We start from the raw sequence: 26,136 nt of genomic DNA, 5'->3' as shown, positions 1-26,136 counted from the left end.
ACCCAGGAGACCTGTCCACTGCTGTATCATCCGAGTGGCAGACGGTGCCACACAGCAACCCAGAGCCCTGTGTCTCTCTGCCCCCTACTGCAGATCGCCATGTGTGATGGGCTACAGGATAAACGGCCCTGACTTTTTAAAAGGCACACATTTCCCAAAAGGAACAGAAACAGTATGGATAATGAATGTATATGCCACAGGGCTTTTTTCTTCTGAAGGAAATTTTCCAGTCCTTCAGATCGAAGATGGTCAAAGTGGGGGAGCTCGTAGGGACCCCCTTGCCATTGTTAGCCAAAAGCTTGATGGGCTGGGCATCGGCTGACAGAGGGCTGGAGGGGAAATGGGCCCCCATTCGAAGACCGGCCTGGAAGGGCTGCTACTGGAAATCTGGTCAGGTTCTGTGCACCAGGATGAGACCTTGAGGTCCTTGGGGGCGGGGGTTGGTCAGAGGACTTGTCACTCAGGCCCCAACAAGCCAGCTGCACAGCTGGGATGAGAACCCAGATTTCCCAAGTCCAAAGTCTTCCTCACATCTTCCCTTTATCTAAGTAACTCTGACTTTGCCAAGTGAATCATAATGTGAGCTGCATAGAAACTGTCAGGTATTTTGTCTTTTTCTCCGCCATACCCACGTCAGTAAGAGCATCCAAAGACTGAGGAGCCCCATTTATAGAACAAACGGATCATAAGGAAATGAGTAGGAGGTGGTCTGATTATGTCCTGCATAGACGGTTTGGTGCTCGTCCCACCCATCCCTCCCTCTCAAGTGTCCCCTCAAGACGGACAGGGTGGCTCGATGCCCAGCATCAGTCAAGACCCTGGGCCAAGAGGAGACTCGTGGTATCAGATTTCTTTCCTTTGTACGTTACTAACGTCGTGGAGGTACCACAGTTTGTGTCCTTCACAGGTGCTCTAATCACAAAGAGATACATCAAAATACGGGAACTTGTCTCATCCAACCTGGCCTTAGATGACCAACTACTCTTACTTTCAGTTTTACCTGATTCCAAATATACAGCTCCTTAGGAACGTAGGAAAGCTGTTCCCAGTCCCTAACTGTGGGATTTATCAGTCATGCATTGTTTATTCTTGCTCAATTTGGGACATCATTTCTGGGAAAGGACTTTCAGGACTGAATAAATCTGTGTCATTTTCCTAGCAGTAATTCTTCTTTGGGCATGCCCTCCTTTCACACCAAAGTGGGGTTATGGGAAGTTTGGGTCAACAAAACTCTTGTGAGTAATTAGTATCCAATTAGCCCAAGGTTTCATGTCTGTGGGAGTCAAGGCCTCTTTCTCCAACCTCTGGGAAGAATGAAGTAGGTCAGGCCTCTGTTTAAAATCAAGGCCCATGCTGACTGCCCACCCATTTTACTAGTTGCTATTAGGGCCTGGACATCTACAGAAAGCGACTCAGTACTTTTGTTGGCCCTCACTGCCAGTGGAAGGTCAAGACTGGCCCCCAGTGACCTAAGTCCTTCCTCTCTATGTCCGTCTTGTAGGAGGTTCCAGCATCACCGAGAAGCTTCATCCTGGCCCAGAGGGAAGGACACGACACTGCTCTCTGGGTGAAAGATCATGACGTCCTTCCCATCATCAGCCTGTTTCAAATGATGAATCTGGAGTGAGAGCCTCTCTACTGACAAGAGTTTGTGCCTCATTTACCTTTCCAAGCTTTGTATTATGAAAATGTTCAAATATACAAAAAAGCTAAAAGCAGAACACAACGAACATTTGTATACCTACCCTTAGATTCACCAATTGTCCAAATTGTGCTGCACCATTGGAAAGTAAGTTACACCTTAAATACTTCTGCATGATTTCCTAAGAATAAGTACATCCTTTAATACAACCAAAGTAACATTAGGATGAAGAATTTATCTATTTCTTTTAAGTTATTGAATTAATTGGAGTGAAATTGCTCATAATGTTTCTTTCTTATCCTTATAAAGTCTATAGGATCTGTAGTGATGCTTCTATTTCATTCCTGAGGTGGTAAATTGTGTCTTCTCTCTCTTTTTCTGAATAAATCTGATTAGATCAATCAATTTCATAGATTTTTTTTTTCTCAAAGGAACTGCTTATGGGATTCTTTTTCTCTTTTTAAAATTTTGCATTTCATAGATATCTCCTTTTATGTTTATTATTCCATCTTTTTGGGGAGGGTTAGTTGTTTTGTTTTGGTTTTTGGTTTTTTTTTTTTTTTTGTCATTTCTAACAGCTTAAGGTAGAAGTTCAGATTTTTAAAAACTGTATCCTAATCTTATCTTTTGCTTCTAAATATTCTTCGTCCCCTTGTGATTTCTTCTCTGACACATGGATTCTCTAGAGGTATGTTGTTTAACTCTCAAATATTCAGGAGTTTGGAACTATATATCCTTGTTCAACACTTGTCATTGTCTATCTTTTCTCCTTTTATCTTTGCCATTCTAGTGCAGGTGAAGTACTATCTCAGTGGTTTTGATTTGCATCTCCTGAAAGACTAATGAGGCTTAGCGTGTTTTCATGTGTTTCTTCCCCATTTGTGTATCTTTTTATAGAAATGTCTATTTACTGGAGTGCCTGGGTGGCTCAGTTGGTTAAGTGTCTGCTTTTGGCTCAGGTCATGCTCTCAGGGTCCTGGGATCAAGCCCCGAGTTGGTCTCTCTGCTCAGCAGAGAGTCTGCTTCTCCCTCTTACTCTCCTTCTGTGTGCTCTCTCTCTCTCAAGTAAGTAAATGTCTATTCACATCTTTTTTTAGTTGAAGTATATGTTGCTCTACTGTTTATTTGTAAGTGTTCTTTGTATATTCTGGACACAAGTCTTTTATCAGACACATGATATGTGAATATTTATTTCCATTCTGTGGGTTGTCTTTCCACTTTCTTGATTTTGTCCTTTGAAGCACAAATTTTTTAGTTTTGATGAAGTCCACTTTATCTGTTTATTCTTTTGTCCCTTGTGTTTTTTGGTATTGTATCTAAAAAACTATTGCCGAATTCAAAGTTACAAAACTGTCTTACGTTTCTTTCTAAGAGTTTTATAATTTTAACTGATTTTTAGTTCTAATTTTGAGCTGTTTTTGGTGTGTAGTATAAGGAAAAGGTCCACCTTTATTCTTTTGCATGTCGACATCCAGTTGTGCCCTTGATCATTCATTATGCCAAGAAAAAAATTTCCTCTGATATATAAATGAAAAGCTTTCTAATTTTTTAAAGTCATAGGACGTTACCTCTAGAATTCTGTTTACAGGTACTTAGTCCAAATGCTCTCAAACAGGTCAACTGATGTATCCAAGGCCATCCAGGCACCAATCCTGCTCTCAGCTTATGCTCTAGGATCTGCACCAACCCTGATCCTCATTGTGCTGGTATTTGGAGATGGGGCCTTTGAGAGGCAATTAAGTGGAGAGAGTGGAACCCTTGTGATGGAATTAGTGCTCTTATAACAAGAAGCAGGAGAGCTCTTGCTTCCTCTCTCTCTCCACCATGTGAGGACACAGCAAGGAGGCCACCATCTATAAATCAAGAAAAGAGCTCTCCCAAGAACCCTACTGCCCTGGCACCCTAATCTCAGACTTTCAACCTCCAGAATAATGACAAATACATTTTTGTTGTTTACACCATCCACTCTATTGTCATTTGTTATGGCAGCCTAAACTAAGAGCCAGCTACATAATAATGTCTTTGCTTCTCTTGTCTTTATAATGGGGTAACCACATTTACCCGTCATTTTGGGGAAGATTAATTGAAATGAAATATATCAAGCCCTGAGTCCACTGATGTGCTTGGTCAATGGAGCATAACCCTGGCATGACCCAAGGGTGGGAGATGTTGCTCATGAGCTGGATGACAGACCATCACTGATTACTTAGCTCAGGGGGGCTCCTTCTTGAAGCATCCCCCATCCCCCAGGGGCTCTCTAAAATTGGCAAGATCCCAGTCTTGGCTGATAAAGCCTAAAGATTCCTAAGTCAAACTCCCTGCCTCCTGGGGACATAGGCTAATAACCCTGAGACATGTCATTTTAACCCTTCTTCTGCTCCTCCTGCTGGAGGGGCAGCACGGTCAGTCCCACTAGGGACGATCTTTCCCTCTGTATAAGCTCTCTCCTGCTGCTCCACTCAGGCCACCATCCAGCTCTGCAAGTACTCTCTCCTATCTGTCCAGACTCCCTTACTTGAGTGGCTGAGAACAGGCCCAAATCATTATCCACTTGGCCTATTGCAATCACCTCTTAGCTGGTGGCCACACCCCCAAGTCCTCCCCAGTTTCTAACCCCTTATTACACTGCCACTTGAGCAACCTTCCAAAGTCTGTGTAAAGTGTGATCCTGATAGCTTCTGCTCTCAGAAGACACCATTCTCCATTTCTACCATTGGAAATCATCATGGGGCCATTATTCTGAGAGAGAAACTTGACAAGTCTACCAGAGGATCCCTTTTCCTTTCAGTCCAAAATCTAAGCTTTGTGGTATGTCTCTCAGGCCCTTGGTGCCCTTCCCTGCTGATGCTGCAGTTCACCTTGCCACCCCTCATGGAATTTCAGGCTTTTCCCAAACTAAACTAGATGGACCCTCCTTATAAAACCAGCTATGCCCTGCCTCTTGGCCTTCCCTTGTCACTTTCCCTGCACCTAGTTTATCCTTGCCTCTCATCTTCACCCACATAACACATATGCCTAACACATACGCTATTGTCTCGACTCAGGGTCTCCTTCTTTCAGAAGGCCCTTCTTGGGGCCCCAACAGACTTAAGGGCCCCTCTCATGGTCCCACATTCTGAGCCCTTGACAAGTCCTTACTAGCTGGCCAACTGCCTTATCAGAGGACAAACTTCTTGTGCATTACTACTCACTGCAGCCCTAGACTTAGTACCACACTGTCAGTGAGTGCAACTCTTCTTAAATACATGTCAGTAGGTGGGGGGACCTTGGTTTGGGAACTAGCTGGGTAGAATGCAGACATGCTCGCCATGTCAGAAGAACTGTTGAATGGGCAGGAAGGCAGCCAGGGGGACAGATCAAAGAGTCTCCTGGGACAAAACTCAAACTGTGGGAGAGTTTCCAGCTACAAGCTGTTTTACGCTATTATTTGTTGAAGTGATCACCTTCACTTTCCAGAAGTCTCAGATAAGAGGCTGGGGTGGCTGGGATTCCTGGGTGGCTTAGTCGTTAAGTGTCTGCCTTCGGCTCAGGTCATGATCCCAGGGTCCTGGGATCGAGTCCCCACATTGGCTCCCCGCTCGGCGGGAAGCCTGCTTCTCCCTCTCCCACTCCCCCTGCTTGTGTTCCTGCTCTCGCTGTCTCTCTCTCTGTCAAATAAATAAATTAAAAAATCTTAAAAAAAAAATCCATGTCAGGTATAATCTGGAATCAGAATAGAGATTCCTATCATGTTGGACATGACCTACCAATTAATTTGAGTCTTGATCGCTCCACTCTCACATTGACTTCCAAGATCATGCATCATTCTCAACAACACACAAACATACTTTCAAATCGCCTTTCTTTAAAAACCCCTTCCCTAGACTCTACATCCTCTCCAACTGCTGCTCTCTTCCTCTGACATCACAACTACTCTGAAGAGTTGTGTAAATTCACTCTTTGCTTTCTCACTACATATGCTCCCTCCAAACTGTTCCATTCAGGATTTTAGAAACTAACTCTGATTAAGGTCATCTACAACTTCCATCTCACAAAGTCTAATGTTGAATTCTCATACTGCACCTCATTAAAACTCTTCTCGGTATTGGACACAATAATCACTCCCTCCTCTTTCACCTGACTATCAGAGGACCACACTCTCCAGACTGTTTTCCCACAACCTCAGTTCATTGTCTGGTAGTTGTTCTTCTTCCAGACCTCTGAGCACTCGCATAGTCTTGACTGCTTTCCTTGGGCTGTTCCTGTGAACTTACATCAGGTCCTGACTTTAATCCTCTTAATCCTAGAAGCAATTCTCAATTACCCTAATATCCCAGTTTTCCTAAGAGCATATAGGGCTTTATTCCTGGACCTCGCCTCCAACAACACTTATACTCCAGGTAATATTTTCCAGTTGCATTCCCTCAGTTACCATCTATATGTTGATGGCTCCCCAATTTGCATCCCCGTCCTCAACCTTTCCCCTGAATTCTAGACTTGTAGAGCCAAACGCCTACTTGACACCGCCAACTTGGATGTGTTTGCATACACAGGCCAAACTCATGACAAAACAATCCAAAAATGTTTCCTTATCTCCTCTTTAGCTTGCAAAGTTCTATTTCTCTCCCTCTTTCATGTACTTCTTCTTGGCAAGCCAAAAAGCTGAAAGTCTGGGAACTTTATCTACCAGGCTCATCTACCTTTCAGTTTCGGGTTGCATCCGTGTTCTGCTACTAAAGAGCCCTAGTGTGAAATTTTGAAGGTCGAGGAGAAATAGCATATATTCTGCTTCCCCATGTGTCAACATTCGATATGAAAGCTTTGGCAGATGTGAGTCTTTGCAGTAGCCTCTGGGTGGTCCACTCTGATAACTCCTCTCAGTACTATGGGCCAGCTGTGACCATCACCACGAATATCCTGTACTTTATTAATCTCTGGGTGGAAGCAACAACTTCTATATTCACTGGACCAGCAGTGATGGCAGAACTGAATGTCACTGGCACTTCCCCTAACTTGTGTTTCCTCAGCTCTTTCAACATTTTTGTAAGCACTCAATTCCCTATATTAAATCTCTTCCTGCTTAAAAGACCTAGAGCAGTTTCTTTTTCCCTGTTTGAAGGCTCACAGATATGGTTCCCCATCTTCTCAATTAGCAACACCAACATTTACCCACTTGCAAAGAGCAAAACTTTAGGAGGCATCCCTGACTCTTTGTTTTTCTCTTTATATCTTGCAATCAATCCAGGAAAAAGTCAGCCTGGATAGTCCTCCAAAATATATGCTGAATCCCACTCCCTCACACCTCAAGTATAAGATCCAAACCCCTTACTTCAGCCTACAAGGTCTTGAAACACTAACCTTCACCCACTTTAATGAACTCAGCCCCTCAGCTCTCTCCTTGCTCCAGCTGTAATGATCTCCTTAATTTTTCATGAATACGCCAAGTTAATCCGCACCCAGTGTGTATTTAATATTTTCTGTGCCTAGATTCCTTTATCTCTATACCTTCCTGTGGCTTGTTCTTCCAGTTCATTTAGGTCTCTGTTCAAAAACTTCCTCCTCAGATAAGACTTTCCAAATTTCCCATCCAAAAGAGCCCCTCAAACACCCTTTCTATGCTCCTTTAACCTGTTTGTCACTATCTGAAATTGCATTGTCTATTTATAAAATATCTTTGGGGCTATCTATGCCCTCCACTAGAATGTTTGCTCTAAGAGGGCTTGGTCAGCTAGTTCACCACTGTACCCATTCCTTATATTTGTACCTAGCACTTGGTGGACATTCTATAAAAAGTGGTTGAATGCATAATTGGATGGCCTTGCTCCTCTGTTCAGAGAACTTGAGCTTTCCAAGAGGCACAGTTAGCTGATTTCCTCAGGATATTCTCTCCATTAGCTAGTCACAATCATAGACCCTGGTGAATTCAAAGAGAAACTTGCAAAACTACAAAGTTATTGAAGACACAGACCACTTTCCTGACATATACCTAAACTCTTAATAGGGATTCAGCTGAAAATGAAGAAAATCCATTTAAATGTTCCTCATAAGCATTTTCTCTATGCATGGGTTTTAAAAGTTATTTATAATAGCATATAGGACATCAATACATAACATCTTTAAATTGAAAGACATGGCCCACGTTTCCTTGGCAGGAGTCCACCTAATGGATCAACCTTTGATAAGCAAATGCATATCATGTGTCAAGATCAATGCTACATGCTATATGTGTGAAGTGATGGGCAATGGAAAGTCAGCAAAGAACAGAGAGCAAAGGAAAAATACAAGTTAAGAAATAAAATGATCTAAAGGCCAATGAAACTTATTTGACTGCCAATTTTCTGCCTTGGCAGAATTATTTCCGAGAAGCCAAAAATAGCAGGGGAGATTTGAAAGGCATTAAGCAAGAAGTTCAGAATGAAATGCAAGAGGCATGACTTCCAAGAGCTAGTGAATAATGATATATTTGCATTTTTAACTATTCCCCACCACCACCAAGGGTGTAATTGCTTCCATATAGAAGCTCCTTGATACCAGCCCAAGATGCTAAACTGTGTCTATTTACATGGATACTGATGATCTCACTGCTCAAGGCTGTAACTATTGGAGGAGCTGTACCATGTGATCTCCGCTAAGCAAGGCAGGGAAGATGTTTCCTACAGAAAGAATTGTTGAAAAAAGGCCTTTGCCTTAAACAAAGAAGCAAAGTGAAGTGGGCCACATAATACATAGTATTAATTAAATATGTATATATATAATTATACATAAATACATAATATGAATAACTGTGGAAGTTATTAATTCTGTTCTCCAAGTATGATTTCTCCCCCTCTAGGCACATCATCAATTTTTTTTCCTGCTTCCTTAAGGCTCTACTTGACTACTTAAGAATTTCCAGCCAATAATGTCTAAGCATAAACAATATAGTCATCACTGCAGTATAACTAGATCTACCCTAACTGAGTGCCAGATATCTTGTTAAGCATTTTACATTTATTAATTCATTAATTCTCACAATAACCCTATGAGGTAGATAGTTTATTATCTCCCCTTTACAGATGAGGAAACTGAGGCCTAGAGTAGTTAAGTAGTTTTCCCATGGTCAAAATCCACCAAGTGGCAGAGCTTAGATTTGAACCCATGGAGTCAGGCCTCAGCACCTATGCTCTCAATCACACAAATGATGAGAAGGCCTTTAGTTTGTGCAAGGAAGCAAAGTGAAGTCATCTGTTTGGGGAGAAACATATTTATATATGACAGTCAACCCAGGGGTCCATGGGGTCCTCTTATCATAGAGTTATCAGGGACTGTACTAAAGTCTTATTTTATGAATGGAACTGTACTAGTCAGTGTTTCTCTCTCTCTCTGAGAAAGAAAAGACGAAAGAAAGAAAGAAAGAAAGAAAGAAAGAAAGAAAGAAAGAAAGAAAGAAAGAAAGAAAGAAAGAAAAAGAAAGAGAAAGAAAGAAGAAAGAAACAGAGAAAGAAAGAAAGAAAGAAGAAAGAAAGAAGAAAGAAAGAAAGAAAGAAGAAAGAAAGAAAGAAGAAAGAAAGAAAGAAGAAAGAAAGAAAAAGAAAGAAAGAAAGAAGAAAAAAGAAAGAGAAAGAGAGAAAGAAAAAGAAAGAATGAAAGAAAAGAAATTGAGGAAGAAAAAAAAAAGAGAGAGAGAAAGGTCTATTAGAAGGAATTGCCTCACCCAGTTATGGAGGCTGACAAGTCTAAAACTGCAGTGTGCAGACACAGGAGAGACAATCATGCAGATGAAGTCCAAAAGCAGCCTTCTGTGGAATTTTCTCTTACTCAGAAAAGCTGCTCTTTTTGTTCTAGTCAGGCCCTCAACTCTTTGGATAAGGCCCACCCACATTATGGACGTCAGTCTGCTTCAGCCTAAGTTCATCAATTTAAATGTTAGTCTCATACAAAAGAGCCTTCTAAGCTGACACATAAAATGGACCATCACAGGAATATAGGACCTAGAGGGGTTGAGTCAATAGTCCAAGTTTACATGACAAAGCCAACATCAGAGCTCAGACCTTCTGGTTCCCCAGTCAGTATGATCCTAACACACACTGTCTCCCTGTGAAACCGTGAGACCCATGTGCCACACTTGAGGAAAGAGGTAAGGAGGGAGTGAAGGTGCCCTGTTTAGCTCTGCTGTCTAATGGCAAGAACACAAAGGAGCTTTAATTCCTTCTTATCAATTCTTTTGTAGTTGATGCATCAAATGGAAGTTTTGATAAATAGCCATGGTCTGTTATTTACTGCTTCGAGAAATGGAAACACAGGAACCACAAAATGTGGCTTAAAATTAGGTAAGGCATTTGATTTTTTCCAAGCTGTAGCATTTTTGTTTAGGAGAACTGATGTTTGACCCCCTCAACTAAGAAAGACCGGATCCAGCCCACAATAAGGAGTAGGAGACAGACTGCATTTGAGCTCATCTGAAAATTGCATTTTAATCGCTTCTTTTATCTTAGACTCTCCTGACTTCTTAATTCTTATCTAAATGATATTTCTTGTCCCCCTGCCACATGCCACACTTTATGACATTACCAAAGCAGGTGTCAAACATTGTGCTTGGTGTAACATTGACCAACAACTCAGATGCTCAGAAACATATCATCTCGCTCAAGGTTAAAGGCATTGTTCCCTCTCCTATACATGCAAGATATGTGTATGGACATGAGCTGGATAAACCTCAAAGCATAGACTGTTTGTATAGACATGATGCAACCAGGAAGTCTGAGAACTGAAAGTTTCAAGAGGTTTATCCAAAGTCAACCAATTTTTCCTTAAGATCCCCATTGCCAGATTATTTGCATGCCAATAACTACTAAATGGTACGCTTTCTGGGTACAAAACACTGCTGAGCACTTTCCAAGTATTGATTCCTTTCTCTCATACATCCCCGAGGTCGTTATGATTATGCCCAGTTTATACATGTGGCAACTAAGATGCAAAGAGATGAAGTGACTAGCTCAGTGTCACCCCAACTAGCAAATGTTGGAGCCAGAAACCTATCCTCTCATCATCTAGACTGGGGGTTAGCAAACATTCCCTGTGAAGGGCCAGATAGTAAATATTTCAGGCTTTGTGGACCACACATTCTCTATTGCAACTTCTCAGCTCTGCTATTATAGCAAGAAAGCCACAGAAAACACGTGAATGAATGAGCATGGATGTGTTCCAGTAAGTGTTTTATGGACACTTGTCAGTCACACAAAACCAGCAGCTGCCTGGATCTGGCCCATGGGCGATGGTTTGCCAAACCTTCATCGAGACCATCACAGGTTCTGACTTGACAAAGAACTGCAGAATGAATCTAGGAATTCGGAGTGAAACGTGTCATTTCTCAAACCATGAGAGACTATGGACTCTGAAAAACAAACTGAGGGTTCTAGAGGGGAGGGGGGTGGGGGGATGGGTTAGCCTGGTGATGGGTATTAAAGAGGGCACGTTCTGCATGGAGCACTGGGTGTTATACACAAGCAATGAATCATGGAACACTACTTCAAAAACTACTGATGTTATGTATGGTGATTAGCATAACATAATAATAAAAAAAAAGAAACATGTCATTTCTACCAGCCAATCATAAAGCTGTAATTATCAAGTAAAATATTGGAAAGAAAGACCTTATCTCCACTTAAGAATGGATTTAAGTACCAGAGAACAGGCAGCTGAGATGTTCGGGTGTGTGTGTGGAGCAAGGTGAGTTTGACTTTGGGCCTAAAGTTCTACTCACAGATGTCTGTGCTGGGAAGAGAAAGCAGAGGGGTTGGGTGGGAAATGGCAGCACCATTCAGAAGGCAAGTGCAAGATAATGCCCTCTGGTTTTTCTCTTTCTTCCTCAGTTCTAGCAAGACTAATACAAGAATGTCCCCTTGCCTTACTACAGTGACTAAAGTAAATGAGACATTGAAGAAGTTCAAGAGGCGGATGGAGGTGCCTATGGGTAGGCAGAGGCCAGCTCTACGTTCTGGGCAAAGGAGTCCATTCAGTCTTTGGGTTTTAAAGCCCTGGGCTCCCAGGGACCAGTTGGGGTGCCACCATAGGAGAGAGGGGTAACAGGAAACATATTATCCCAGTGGGTTAAGTACTAAAGGCTGAAACCCTCTGGGTCAAATCATGGTGTCCCATTAGCAGAGCTTAGCTCTGAGGCACATCATCCACCCTGGAAGATACACAATGGTCTGGTCAGTGGTTGCCCCGCAGAGACTTTCAGGTGGATGGAACCAGCGGTGAACCCAAGCCATGTGACTGCTGGCACCAATCCAAGCCCAGCTTCGTGTGTGGGGTTTGATTAAGTTTGGCCCATTTGGATCAGGTCAACCCCACCAGGTTCCTGAGCAATTTGCAGAGTAGAGAGCCTCAAGAGGGAGATGTTGGACTTTCAGACAAGATGGCCCTTTGAAGGGCGAATGCATTTTTAGTCAGGAAAGAAAATGAATAGATGGGAAGTGTTTGCACCCAAACTCTGGGAAGCCTTCACTGGGTTATCTGAGGACTAAGTGAGATCCTGTATTTGGAGACTTCCTCATGTGGCCTGATGTGCCCCGGGGTATAAAAACTGTTCACCTCCATGCTCCCTACTTGGACATTCTCTACCCGTTAAGGAAGAGAGAACCCCATACAGGCTCTGCAGATTGACTCCTTGAGTCTCTGGGTTTTGAGACTGGCCCTCACTTACTGGGCCCCCTGCAGGGGCAGACCTACGCTGCCAGTTGGCAAGTCTATCTTCTCTTTGACTTCTGCCTTCAGTGCTAGCCCTTAGCACCCCTTCTTGGAACACTGAACTCCTCCCCTCTGCACCCAGACATCTCCGTGCCCTTACATCCTCGAGCCCCAGGACTCCCAGATTCCCAGCTGGGGTAAGAGGGCAGCTGAAAGTCCAGCTGAGGGACTAGTTACCCAAAAGCAGGTGGACAGGGTGGGGCACCGGTGGAGTGAGACCCTGGACGTGGGGCCCGAGGGACTGCACCTGGTGCTGTGTGCAGTGGGGGAAAGGTAGCACCCTGTTCTGCGGGCCCTGCCCTCTCTGTTCTTGTTGACTATCTGGAGGTCTGGGGAGAAGGGGCTGGTCTAAGGTCTATCTCATCATTCTGGTTATCAACAGTAGGAAACTTAGCAACATGAGTAGAGGAAATCAAAAGTAATATGCATTTGAAACTTTTTGAAATTGCTTATCATCTCTGCCTCATTACCAAGAAGCATAATCATGATTACTGACAGCCACTAAGTGTCTCAATTGCTTCTTTTCCCAGTGTCCTGTATTCCCAAATCAACATCTCAAGACTTGCGGTTGCAGCTCTGATGAACGGGGCCGTCTCTACAAGCTGCACACCCACTTTTGCATTATCTCTAGATGACCGTTCTTGAAGGACCTACTGTCTTCTCTTAAGGAAGGACAGGACATTGCTCCCAAGACGTGACTCTGCAGACCAGGAAGCAGCTCCTGGATCTCTTGTCAGCCTGGATCTTCCAGGTCACCGTCTTAGCATTTCTTTGTATTCTGACGCTCTGACTCCTGGGGCCTTGCCAACCTGAAGACACTGTCCCTCACAGGGCTGTCCAATTCCTAGAGATAGTAGGTGATTCACCTGCAAGCACACTTTCCATATGTAAGCCAACCAATACAGAGCCCATTCCCAACCACCTCTTTGACTGGGCTCTCACACTCTGGGCCACTATCCCCTTACACAGATGCCCCTGGGGTCAAGAACCAGACAACTAGAGACAGCCCCTACACCCCAGAGCCCACCAAAATTATTCAAGCCAGCCAATCCTATGCCTGCTTATTCTGCTTCACCTGTTCCTTCCCATGGAAACCACAATAAGGCTCTTGCCCACATCCTTGTCTGACGTTCTGCCTCCTGAGGGACCCCATTGCTTCCCATATGGCCCTGCATGGCGTGGCATGGCCTCTCTTCTTGGGAACTGTGAGTGACACACATCTTTTCAATGGCAGTCATCTGATCTGCTGGCTTCACCGTATTTGAATAATAATAAAATCTACATTTTAAAATAGTCATGTCCCCAACAAATGCCACAGATCTTCCTGCTCCTGTAAAAACTGAAAATGACCCAAACCTTCACGCATTAAAGATGTTCTAGCACAAATATGCAAAGAAATGGCCCAGAGAGGGAGACATGGGCTTTTTTTTTTTTATGTTATGTTAGTCACCATACAGTACATCATTAGTTTTTGATGTAGTGACCCATGATTCATTGTTTTCGTATAACACCCAGTGCTCCATGCAATACGTGCCCTCCTTAATACACATCACCGGGCTAACCCACTTTGGAGTCAGATTCTGGGGGAGCCTGAGGTTGTCTCCTGCCCTTCTGCTTTGGAGCTGGGTGGTTACTGCACCTCTCGGTGCTTCAGGCCCCTCGTTTGCAAATAGGAGGCTCCACTGGATTTCAACTAAAAAAAACCTGATACTTCAAAAGTTTGTATCATGCAATAAACACTCAAGATGATTATTTTTGCTGGCAACATTACTCTTCTTCAATAATTAGTTACCCATATTTTTTTTAACCAATAGGCCCAATCTTATCTGAATGAAGATTGTCATTTTCCCCTTTTCTTCAACTATTCTCTTAAACATTTGATTTGCATATGGTCATTAGAAAGGGTATAGACCTCATTAATCATTAAGGCTTCAAAACCTTTGGGTTAGAATTTGACTGGAGCCTCAAGCAGTGTTTTCCGAACTTGAAAGTTAAGGCACCCAAGAACACCTCAGCGGACAGGCCCCACCTTGAGAAGCACAGCATTAAAAATTAAATACTGTCCATAGGGGTGATTTCTTCATGCTGACAGAATCATAAAGCCACCAAATGGGGGCCAAACACAAATGAGGGCCCTGAAATATCACAGGAATGCATGAGGCTATTACCCAAATAATCCATGTTATGAACATAAATATGTAGAGCTAGATGGAATCTAAAGGAAGAAAAAAAAAAAAAACCTTCTCAAAGAGAGAGTCCCCAGGGATAGTTATAAAGTAGTTTTAAAGTAATTCAAATCATCTTGAAGATGAAAAAAAAAAAAGAAAAAAACGAGGTGAAGCCTCTGCAAATAGACCCTTTTCTTCTGGACGCACAACTTTTCTTTTTTTTTTTTTAATTTAATTTAATTTTATTATGTCATGTTAGTCACCATACAATACATCATTAGTTTTTTTTTTTTTAAAGATTGTATTTATTTATTTGACAGAGAGAGACACAGCGACAGAGGGAACACAAGCAGGGGGGGTGGGAGAGGGAGAAGGAGGCTCCCCGCAGAGCAGGGAGCCCGATGCGGGACTCGATCCCAGGACCGTGGCATCATGACCTGAGCTGAAGGCAGTCGCTTAACCAACTGAGCCACCCAGGCGCCCTAGTTTTTTTTTTTTTTTTTTTTTTTAATTGCACTTTGTTTTATTGCACTTCACAGATACTGTGCTTTTTACAAATTGAAGGTTTGTGGCAAAACTGTATGGAGAAAATCTATTGGTGCCATTTTCCCAATAGCAATTGCTTACTTCCTGTCTCTGTGTCACATTTTGGGTATTCTCGTAATACTTCAAACTTTTTTTTAATTTTATTATGTTATGTTAATCACCGTACATTACATCTTTAGTTTTTGATGTAGTGATCCATGACTCATTGTTTTTGTATAACACCCAGTGCTCCATGCAGTACGTGCCCTCCTTAATACCCATCACCGGGCTAACCCATCCCCTCACCCACTCCCCTCTAAAACCCTCCGTTAGTTTCTCAGAGTCCATAGTCTCTCATGGTTCATCTCTCCCTCCGATTTCCCCCCTTCCATTTTCCCTTCCTTCTCCTAATGTCCTCCATGCTATTCCTTATGTTCCACAAATAAGTGAAACCATATGATAATTGACTTTCTCCTCTTGACTTATTTGACTTAGCATAATCTCCTCCAGTCCCATCCATGTTGATGCAAAAGTTGGGTATTCATCCTTTCTGATGGCTGAGTAATATTCCATTGTATATAAGGACCACGTCTTCTTTATCCATTCGTCTGTTGAAGGGCATCTCGGCTCTTTCCACAGTTTGGTTATTGCGGACATTGCTGCTATGAACATTGCATATGGGGTGCATATGGCCCTTCGATTCACTACATCTGTGTCTTTGGGGTAAATACTCAGTAGTGGATGCACAACTTTTCTTAAATCAGCTTTCTGGACTAAAGAATTTATCCAGCTTCCATATTATAAACGTTAAGTCTTGGGCATGACAAGTGACTGAATCAACAGCGAGAAAAGATTTGCTCCTCCCCCACTGACACCTATAGTCTCAGCGTCATGGGCATGTGACCTGTGTGCTCACCCAGGGCATGTGCTCAAAGGCCTCCACACTTGATTTATCCCTGCTGTCTTGAAAGTCTTACACTTTTTGAACAATGTGCCTGCATTTTCATTTTGCATTGGGCCCCTCAAACTATGCAACCAATCCTGTTCATCCCCACTTACTGCCCAAGGGGTAAAGGGTACAACCCAGGCGGAGAGCCGCCCTGGGAGGCTGCCTTGGGAAATGTGGAGGGCCATCAAGGCACCCTGACAGGAGGCTGGCTCTTCAGAGAACCACCTTCTGGTAGAAATATAATGAGCAAATTTAAAATCATTAAAAATTTAGCAGATACCAGCTTAGAAAAGATGAGGCACCCTACCAGCTGCCTGTTCTCTCTTGTTTATCTTGGCATTTGATTCTTTATTTGGTAGCAAATTAATCTGGGTAGTGATCCCTATCGTAAGTCTTCTGAGTGGTTGAAAGGGCTGATTTTATTACAAGAGATAAATTCTTGGATGCCTGCGGCCTGTTGGAAGATACAGAGCAGGCAGAGCAAATACCTTCTGTTCTTTACAAGGTCAGTGTTCCAGAAAACTATTGTCTTGTATCTAAACAAACAACATAGGCGATTCCAGCTCCAAGCCCCTTCTCTTTATCTTTGGCATTGGAAACAGCAACTGGGATCACGCTGGTAATCACTGATCAGACAGGGAACAGACACAGAGACAAAGTTTGCTCTTAGCACCTCCCCAACTCTTTCCAGGGTCCCTGTTTCCTTTTTGTAAGATGCCTCTAATCCTCAGGTCCCCCTTTGCTCAGATAGTGCTGTTGGCTCTCTGATGCTCCCTTCCTCCGTTGGTTGCCTGAGTGCCCTTCCACCTCCCACTTGCCAAGCCCTGCAACCTGTAACCTCAGGACTCCCCCCTCAGCCCCTCGTCCCTGGAAAACACTAAGCAAACAGGACAGCTGAGGACTGATGACGTGGCAATGGCAATCAAGGAATGCTTGCATTTCACAAGAGGAGACTCCCGGATACAGAATCTGTAAGCACTGTTCCAGACGTGGGGGGTTCTAGGGGTACTTCCTTCCAACGTGACAAGGACATGATCCGGAGTAAGATGAGCTGGGAGAAAGGCTGTCGAGATCTACTTAAAATAATATTATATTTTGTTAAATGTTTGAAAACTTACATTATCAGAGGGAAAAAATGATGGTTTCTTCCACTGAGACTGTCTCAATACATCTCATTGCACGAGTTTTGCTAGCAACTGAGAGAAACTGGTGGGTCTCCAGGGGTGTGGCCTAGCTTCCCAAAGACATGTCTCAGTGGCATTGGTGTATTTGCTCCACTGGTTTCTTACTTAAAATAAAAACAAGAAAATTAACTGTTGGTGGGAATGCAAGCTGGTGCAGCCACTCTGGAAAATAGTATGGAAGTGCCTCAAAAAGTTGAAAATAGAGCCTTCTGAGTATTTATCCGAGGAAACTGAACACACTAACTGAAACAGGTATGTGCACCCGTGTTCACTGCAGGATTATCTACAACAATGAAAATATAGAAACAACCTAAGTGCCCATGAGTGGATGAATGGATAAAGAAATTGTCGTAGGTAAACACAATGGAATACTACTCAGCCAGAATAAAGAATGAAATCTTTCCAGCTGCCAAATGGATGGACCTTTAAGGCATTCTGTGAAGTAAAACAGGACAGACAGAAACAGACAAATACTATCCATCACTTACTTGTGGAACTTCAAACAAAACCAAAACAAAAAACTGACCTCCTAGATAGAACAAATGGGTGATTGGCAGAGGTAGGGTGTTGGAGGTGGGAGAAATGGGTGAAGAGGTTAAAAGGAAAAAGAACACAAGCCCAATTACAACATCTTTTTATTGTAAGTAAGCTGAACCCACAATGTGGCTCAAACTCATAACTGTGAGATCAAGAGTCTCATACTACACTGACCGCGCCAGCCAGGTAACCCAAATTATAGCATCATCCAAAGCGCAATGATTTGAGAAAGGCTAAAGTAATTTAATCTACAATATTTTGAGGGTTACGTATATATTTGGTAAACTTAAAAAAGAAAGAACACAGACTTCAGTGTCACACACTCAGGTCTGTATCTGGTTCTAATATTTACTATGACATTGAGCAACTCACTTATCTTCTTCTTTTTATTATTTTATTTATTTATCTGTGAGAGAGACACATACAGAGCGAGCAAAAGCAGGGGGAGAGAGAGAGGAAGAAGCAGACTCCCCACTGAGCAGGGAACCCGACACCGGGCTCAATCTCAGGACCCTGGGATTATGACCTGAGCCAAAAGCAGAAGCTTAACCAAATGAGCCACCCAGGTGCCCCTACTTAACCTCTCTTGTGCCTGTGTTTCCCCAGCTCTGAGGATAATATGAAAATTTACTTTTAGGATAGCTTTTGTTTTTAATTTTCTTTAAGAAAAAATTGTTTTTAGAATTAAATGAGATAGAGGTCACACAGAATACTCCTACAACAGTAAGCCCTCAATAAATATTATTATTTTTTAAAAATCTTATTCTGGGGGTGCCTGGGTGGCACAGTCAGTTAAGCAGCTGACTCTTGATTTTGGCTCAGGTCATGATCCCAAGGTCCTGGGACAAAGCCCCACATCGGACTCTGCACTCAGCAGGGAGTCGGCCTGAGGATTCACTCTCTCCCTCTGCCCCTGCCCCTCCCCTCTCGAATACATGCCTGTGCATGCTCTCTCTCCCTAAAGTAAATACATGTGTCAAAAAAAAAAAAATCTTATCCTGAACATTTGGCTGTGGCATAATCAAAAGCAGTATAACTTTTCATATTTGGGCGTTATCTATAGTTTACAAAGCACTTTTATACACATTCTCTTATTTGAGTCATGAGATGGTCCTCGGAGAAGAATTTGCTTTTATTTTATAGAGGAAAAAAAAAAAACAGACTAAGAGAAGGGGTATGTTTTGTTCAAGGCTGTAGAGGTAACCCATGATCTTCTGATTCTCAGTCTAACCAAGGAGAAAAAAAATCCAAACATTGTAACAAGAGCCAAAGAAAGGAATTACATAATGATAAAGGAATCAATCCAAACAGAGGATGCAACATTTGTAAATATTTACCCACCCAACAGAGGAGCAACTAAATATGTAGAGCATATATGAACACACCTCAAAGGAGAAATCAGCAGCAATACCGTGGGGGACTTTCACACCTCACTTGTATCAATGGATAGACCATCCAGGCAGAAGATCAATAAGGAAACATCACCCTCAGACAACTAGGTAATTAGATGGAGTTAAGAGATACATACAGAAGCCTCCGTCCAAATGCAGCACATGGGATACACTCCTCTCAAGTGCACATAGAACATTCTCCAAGCTAGACCATATGTTACACCACACAAGTCAATAAATTCAAGAAGCCTAGAATTTTCCAAAATGATGACTGAAATCAAATCAAGCATCTTTTCCAAACACAGTGGTATGGAATGAGAAATCAATTACAAGAAGAAAACTGGAATTTCACAAACATGCAGATTAAACAACATGCTACTGAATAACTAGTGGGTCTGTGAGCAAACCACAAGAGAAACCAAGAAATACTTGGAGACAAATGAAAATGGAATACAACATAGCAAAATTTATGGAATGCAGCAAAATGGGTTCCAAGAATGCTGCACTTGGCTGGCCTAGACGGCGGAGCATTGGGACTCTTGATCCTGTGGTTGCAACTTTGAGTGCCCCACTGGGCATGGAGTTCAATATATTTGTTTTTAAATGTTTCATTTACTACTGGATCACGAGGGCAGAATTCGAGATAAGCGATACCGTAAGACGAAACAACATTAGAATTATTGGGATCCCAGAAGAAGAAGAAAGAGAGAGAGGGGCAGAAGGTATACTGGACCAAATTACACCAGAGAACTTCCCTAATTTGAGGAAGGAAACAGGCATCAAAATCCAGGAGGCACAGAGAACCACTCTCAAAATCAATAAAAATAGGTCTACACCCCAACATCTAATAGTAAAATTTACGAGTCTCAGAGACAAAGAGAAAATCCTGAAAGCACCTCGGGGGAAGAGATATGTAACCTACAATGGCAGAAACGTTAGATTGGCAACAGACCTATCGACAGAGACCTGGCAGGCCAGAAAGGACTGGCAGGATATATTCAGAGCAATAAATGAGAAAAATATGCAGCCAAGAATACTCTATCCAGCTGGGCTGTCATTGAAAATTGAAGGAGAGAGAAAAAGCTTCCAGGATAAACAAAAACTAAAGGAATTTGCAAACACAAAACCAGCCCTACAGGAAATCTTGAAAGGGGTCCTCTAAGCAAAGAGAGAGCCTAAAAGCAACATAGACCAGAAAGGAACACAGACAATATACAGTAACAGTCACCTTACAGGCAATAACAATGGCACTAAATTCCTATCTTTCAATAGTTACCCTGAATGGAAATGGGCTCAATGCCCCAATCAAAAGACACAGTCTTATCAGATTGGATTAAAAAACAAGTCCCATCGATATGGTGTCTGCAAGAGACTCATTTTAGACCCAAAGACACCCCCAGATTGAAAGTGAGGGGGTGGAAAACCATTTACCATACTAATGGACACCAAAAGAAAGCTGGGGTGGCAATCCTTATATCAGACAAATTAGATTTTAAACCAAAGACTGTAATAAGAGATAGGGAAGGACACTATATCCTACTTAAAGGGTCTATCCAACAAGAACATCTAACAATTGTAAATATCTATGCCCCTAACATGGGAGCAGCCAATTATATAAGGCAATTAATAACAAAAGCAAAGAAACACATCGACAACAATACAATAATAGTGGGGGACTTTAACACCCCCCTCACTAAAATGCACAGAATATCTAAGCAAAAGACAACAAGCAAATAAAGACTTTAAATGACACACTGGACAAAAGGGACTTCACAGACATATTCAGAATATTCCATGCCAAAGCAACGGAATACACATTCTTCTCTAGTGCCCATGGAACATTCTCCAGAATAGATCACATCCTAGGTCATAAAGGAGGTCTCAACCGGTACCAAAAGACTGGGATCATTCCCTGCCTATTTTCAGACCACAATGCTTTGAAACTAGAACTCAATCACAAGAGGAAAGTCGCAAAGAACTCAAATACATGGAGGCTAAAGAGCATCCTACTAAAGAATGAGTGGGTCAACCAGGAAATTAAAGAAGATTTTAAAAAATTCGTGGAAACCAATGAAAATGAAAACACAACTATTCAAAATCATTGGGATGCAGCAAAGGCAGCCCTAAGAGGAAATTACATAGCAATACAAGCCTTTTTCAAGAAACAAGAAAGTGGCTCAGTTGGTTAAGCGACTGCCTTCAGCTCAGGTCATGATCCTGGAGTCCCAGGATCGAGTCCCGCATCGGGCTCCCTGCTCAGCAGGGAGCCTGCTTCTCCCTCTGACCCTCGTGCCCTCTCATGTGCTCTCTGTCTCTCTCATTCTCTCTGTCTCAAATAAATAAATAAAATCTTAAAAAAAAAAAAGAAACAAGAAAGGTCTCAAATACACAACCTAACCCTACACCTAAAGGAGCTGGAGAAAGAACAGCAAATAAAGCCTAAGCCCAGCAAGAGAAGAGACATAATAAAGATCAGAGCAGAAATCAATGAAATAGAAACTAAAAGAACAGTAGAAAAGATCAACGAAACTAGGAGCTGGTTCTTTGAAAGAATTAACAAAATTGATAAACCCCTGGCCAGACTTATCAAAAAGAAAAGAGAAATGACCCAAATAAATTAAATCATGAATGAAAGGGGAGAGATCACAACCAACACCAAAGAAATACAAAGAATTATAAGAACATATTATGAGCAACTCTATGGCAGCAAATTAGATAACCTGGAAGAGATGGATGCATTCCTAGAGATGTATCAACTACCAAAACTGAACCAGGATGAAATAGAAAACCTGAACAGACCTATAACCACTAAGGAAATTGAAGCAGTCATCAAAATCTCCCCACAAACAAAAGCCCAGGGCCAGATGGCTTCCCACGGGAATTCTACCAAACATTTCCAGAAGAATTAATACCTATTCTTCTGAAACTGTTCCAAAAAATAGAAATGGAAGGAAAACTTCCAAACTCATTATATGAGGCCACCATTACCTTGATCCCAAAACCAGACAAAGACCCCATCAAAAAGGAGAATTACAGACCAATATCCCTGATGAACAAGGATGCAAAAATTCTCACCAAACTACTAGCCAATAGGATCCAACAGTACATTCAAAGGATTATTCACCACAACCAAGTGGGATTTATCCCTGGGCTGCAAGGTTGGTTCACCATCCGCAAATCAATCAACGTGATACAATACATTAACAAAAGAAAGAACAAGAATCATTTGATCTTCTCAATAGATGCAGAAAAAGCATTTGACAAAGTACAGCATCCTTTCTTGATCAAAATTCTTCAGAGTATAGGGATAGAGGGTACATACTTCAGTATCATAAAAGCCATCTATGAAAAACCTAAAGCGAATATCATTCTCAATGGGGAAAAACTGAGAGCTTTCTCCCTAAAGTCAGGAACGTGGCAGCGATGTCCACTATTACGACTGCTATTCAACATAGTATTCGATGTCCTAGACACAGCAATCAGACAACGAAAAGAAATCAAAGGCATCCAAATCGGCAAAGAAGAAGTCAAACTCTCACTCTTTGCAGATGATATGATACCTTATGTGGAAAACCCAAAAGACTCCACCCCAAAACTGCTAGAACTCATACAGGAATTCAGTTAAGTCACAGGATATAAAATCAATGCACAGAAGTCAGTGGCATTCCTATACACCAACAAGACAGAAGAAAGAGAAATGAAGGAGTCAATCCCATTTACAAGTGCACCCAAAACAATAAGATACCTAGGAAGAAATCTAACCAAAGAGACAAAGGATCTGTACTCAGAAAACTATAAAATACTCATGAAAGGAATTGAGGAAGACACAAAGAAATGGAAAAACGTTCCATGCTCATGGATTGGAAGAACAAATATTGTAAAGATGTCAATGTTACCTAGAGCAATCTACACATTCAATGCAATCCCCACCAAAATACCATCCACTTTTCTCAAAGAAATGGAACAAATCATCCTAAAATTTGTATGGAACCAGAAAAGACCCCGAATAGCCAGAGGAATGTTGAAAAAGAAAAGCAAAGCTGGCGGCATCACAATTCCGGACTTCCAGCTCTATTACAAAGCTGTCATCATCAAGACAGTATGGTACTGGCACAAAAACAGACACATCGATCAATGGAACAGAATAGAGAGCCCAGAAGTAGACCCTCAACTCTATGGTCAACTCATCTTCGACAAAGCAGGAAAGAATGTCCAATGGCAAAAAGACAGTCTCTTCAACAAATGGTGTTGGGAAAATTGGACAGCCACATGCAGAAGAATGAAATTGGACCATTTCCTTACACCACACACAAAAATAGACTCCAAATGGTTGAAAGACCTCAATGAGAGACAGGAGTCCATCCAAATCCTAAAGGAGAACACAGGCAGCAACCTCTTCGACCTCAGCCTCAGCAACTTCTTCCTAGAAACATTGCCAAAGGCAAGGGAAGCAAGGGCAAAAATGAACTATTGGGTCTTCATCAAGATAGAAAGCTTTTGAACAGCGAAAGAAACAGTCAACAAAACCAAAAGACAACCGACAGAGCGGGAGAAGATATTTGCAAATGACATATCAGATAAAGGGCTAGTATCCAAAATTATCAAAGTCAACACCCAAAGAACAAAGAATCCAATCAAGAAATGGGCAGAAGACATGAACAGACATTTTTCCAAAGAAGACATCCAAATGGCCAACAGACACATGAAAAAGTGCTCAACATCGCTCGGCATCAGGGAAATTCAAATCAAAACCTCAATGAGATACCACCTCACACCAGTCAGAATGGCTAAAATTAACAAGTCAGGAAAGGACAGATGTTGGCAGGGATCCAGAGAAAGGGGAACCCTCCTACGCTGTTGGTGGAAATGCAAGCTGGTGCAGCCACTCTGGAAAACAGTATGGAGGTTCCTCCAGAAGTTGAAAATAGATCTATCATATGATCCAGCAACTGCACTGCTGGGTATTTATCCTAAAGATACAAATGTAGGGACCCGAAGGGGTACATGCACCCCGATGTTTATAGCAGCAATGTCCACAATAGCCAAACTGTGGATAGAGCCAAGATGTCCATCGACAGATAAATGAATAAGGAAGAAATGGTATATATATACAATGGAATATTAGGTAGCCATCAAAAGGAATGAGATCTTGCCACTTGCAACGATGTGGATGGAATTGGAGGGCATTATGCTGAGCGAAATAAGTCAAACAGAGAAAGACATGTATCAAATGACCTCACTGATATGAGGAATTCTTAATCTCAGGAAAGAAACTGAGGGTTGCTGGAGTGGGGGGTGGGATGGGATGACTGGGGGATAGACATTGGGGAGGGTATGTGCTCTGGTAAACCTTGGGAATTGTGCAAGACGGTTGAATCTCAGATCTGTACCTCTGAAACGAATAATGTAATATATGTTAAGAAACAAAAAAAAAAAAAAAAGAAGAAGAAGATATCAGGAGGGGAAGAATGAAGGGGGGTAAATTGGATGGGGAGATGAACCATGAGAGATGATGGACTCTGAAAAACAAACTGAGGGTTCTAGAGGGGAGGGGGGTGGGAGGATGGTTTAGCCTGGTGATGGGTATTAAATAGGGCACATTCTGAATGGAGCACGGGGTGTTATGCACAAGCAATGAATCATGGAACACTACATCTAAAACTAATGATGTATGGTGATTAACATAACAATAAAAATTTTTTAAAAATTTAAAAAAAATTAAAAAACAGTGGTTCTAAGATGGTAGTTTATAGTAATACAGGCGTAAATCAAGAAACAAGAATCGTCTCAAATAAGCAGCCTAATTTTCCACCTCAAGGAACCAGAAAAAGAACACGGAAGCCCAAATTTAATAGAAGAAAGGAAGTAACATCTCAAACAAATAAATCAAATACAGACTATGAAGGCAATAGAAAGATCAACAAAAGAGCTGGTTCTTTGAAAAGAAAAAAGCTGAGGGCGCCTGGGTGGCTCAGTTGGTTAAGTGACTGCCTTCGGGTCAGGTCATGATCCTGGAGTCCCGGGATCGAGTCCCGCATCGGGCTCCCTGCTGCTGCTTACCTACCACTGCCGCCTACCACCGCCTGCTGCCAGTTACCACTACCCGCCACGGCAACCCACAGCCACCACATGACTACCGCTGTCGCCTACCTAACGCTGCTGCCTGGCCCTGCCGCCTGCCGCCGCTTCCTCCCGCCGCTTACCACTGCCTGCCCCCGTCTGCCACCTCTTGCCGCCGCCGCCCCCTGCTTGCCTCTAGCCAGGGCCTGCCAGCCACCAGCACCTGCCCCCACCACCTGCCCGCCGCCGCTTCCTGCAGCCACCACCTGTTGCCACCTGCGGCTACTGCCTACCCCCAATGCTGCAGTCTGCCTGCAACTCCCTGCCACCTGCCTGCCGCAGCCTGCCTGCCCCCGCCCCCTGCCGCCGTCGCCGCCTGCTACCTCCTTCCACCGCCCGCCGCCCTTGCCTGCCTGCCGCCGCCGCCTGCCACTGCCTAAAATCGCCTACCACCGGCGCCTGTCTGCCAACCCTGCCTGTCGCCGCCCACCACACTTGCCTGCCGCTACCTGCCTCCCTGCCCCCACCGCTTACTGCCGCCCCCTGCCTCCACTGCCTCCACCGCCTCCCGCTGCCACATACTGACCCCACTAACCCGGCACCTACCGCTGCCGCCGCCCGCTGCTGATACTCCTGCTGCTGCCTCTGCTGCCCGGAGCTTCCGCTGCTCCCAAACGCTGAAGCCGACTGACGCCCGCACTACTGCTGACGCCGCTGCCGCCGCTGCCGCCGATGCCGCCACTGACGCCGCCGCGTAACCCGCAGATGCCCGCCGGCGCTTCCGGCGCCCCTCCCCACGCTGACCCACGCTGCCAACGCTGACCCGCCTGCTGCTGACCCCGCCCCTATCGCGGCGCCTGCTTCCCCCGCCGGTGATTCCCGCTGAAGCCAATGGCACCTGCTGCTGAGGCTGCCACACACTGCCGCCCAATGACCCTGGGCTGCCCAAAGCTGGCGCCCCTGCAGCCCT

General features: G+C 43.2%; 1 protein-coding gene across 1 annotated transcript in view; it reads left to right on the top strand.

Annotated features, from left to right (window-relative positions):
- The window catches only part of LOC135362470 (nascent polypeptide-associated complex subunit alpha, muscle-specific form-like), a 44,949-nt gene extending 19,025 nt beyond the window's left edge, over positions 1-25,924 (top strand). Inside the window, exons 6-7 of the mRNA XM_064577703.1 lie at positions 25,229-25,627; positions 25,825-25,924. Of these exons, the coding sequence (XP_064433773.1) occupies positions 25,229-25,627; positions 25,825-25,924 (499 nt within the window). The remainder of the gene's footprint in view (positions 1-25,228; positions 25,628-25,824) is intronic.
- The last annotated feature ends 212 nt before the right edge of the window (positions 25,925-26,136 follow it).

The sequence above is a fragment of the Mirounga angustirostris genome, unplaced genomic scaffold (assembly GCF_029215605.1).
Source record: "Mirounga angustirostris isolate CCGP_5_RB_7025 unplaced genomic scaffold, mMirAng1.0.hap1 SCAF_14, whole genome shotgun sequence".
NCBI lineage: Eukaryota > Metazoa > Chordata > Mammalia > Carnivora > Phocidae > Mirounga > Mirounga angustirostris.
The sequence above is the reverse complement of the archived record's forward strand: the minus strand, read 5'-3'. Positions and strand labels throughout refer to the sequence as shown.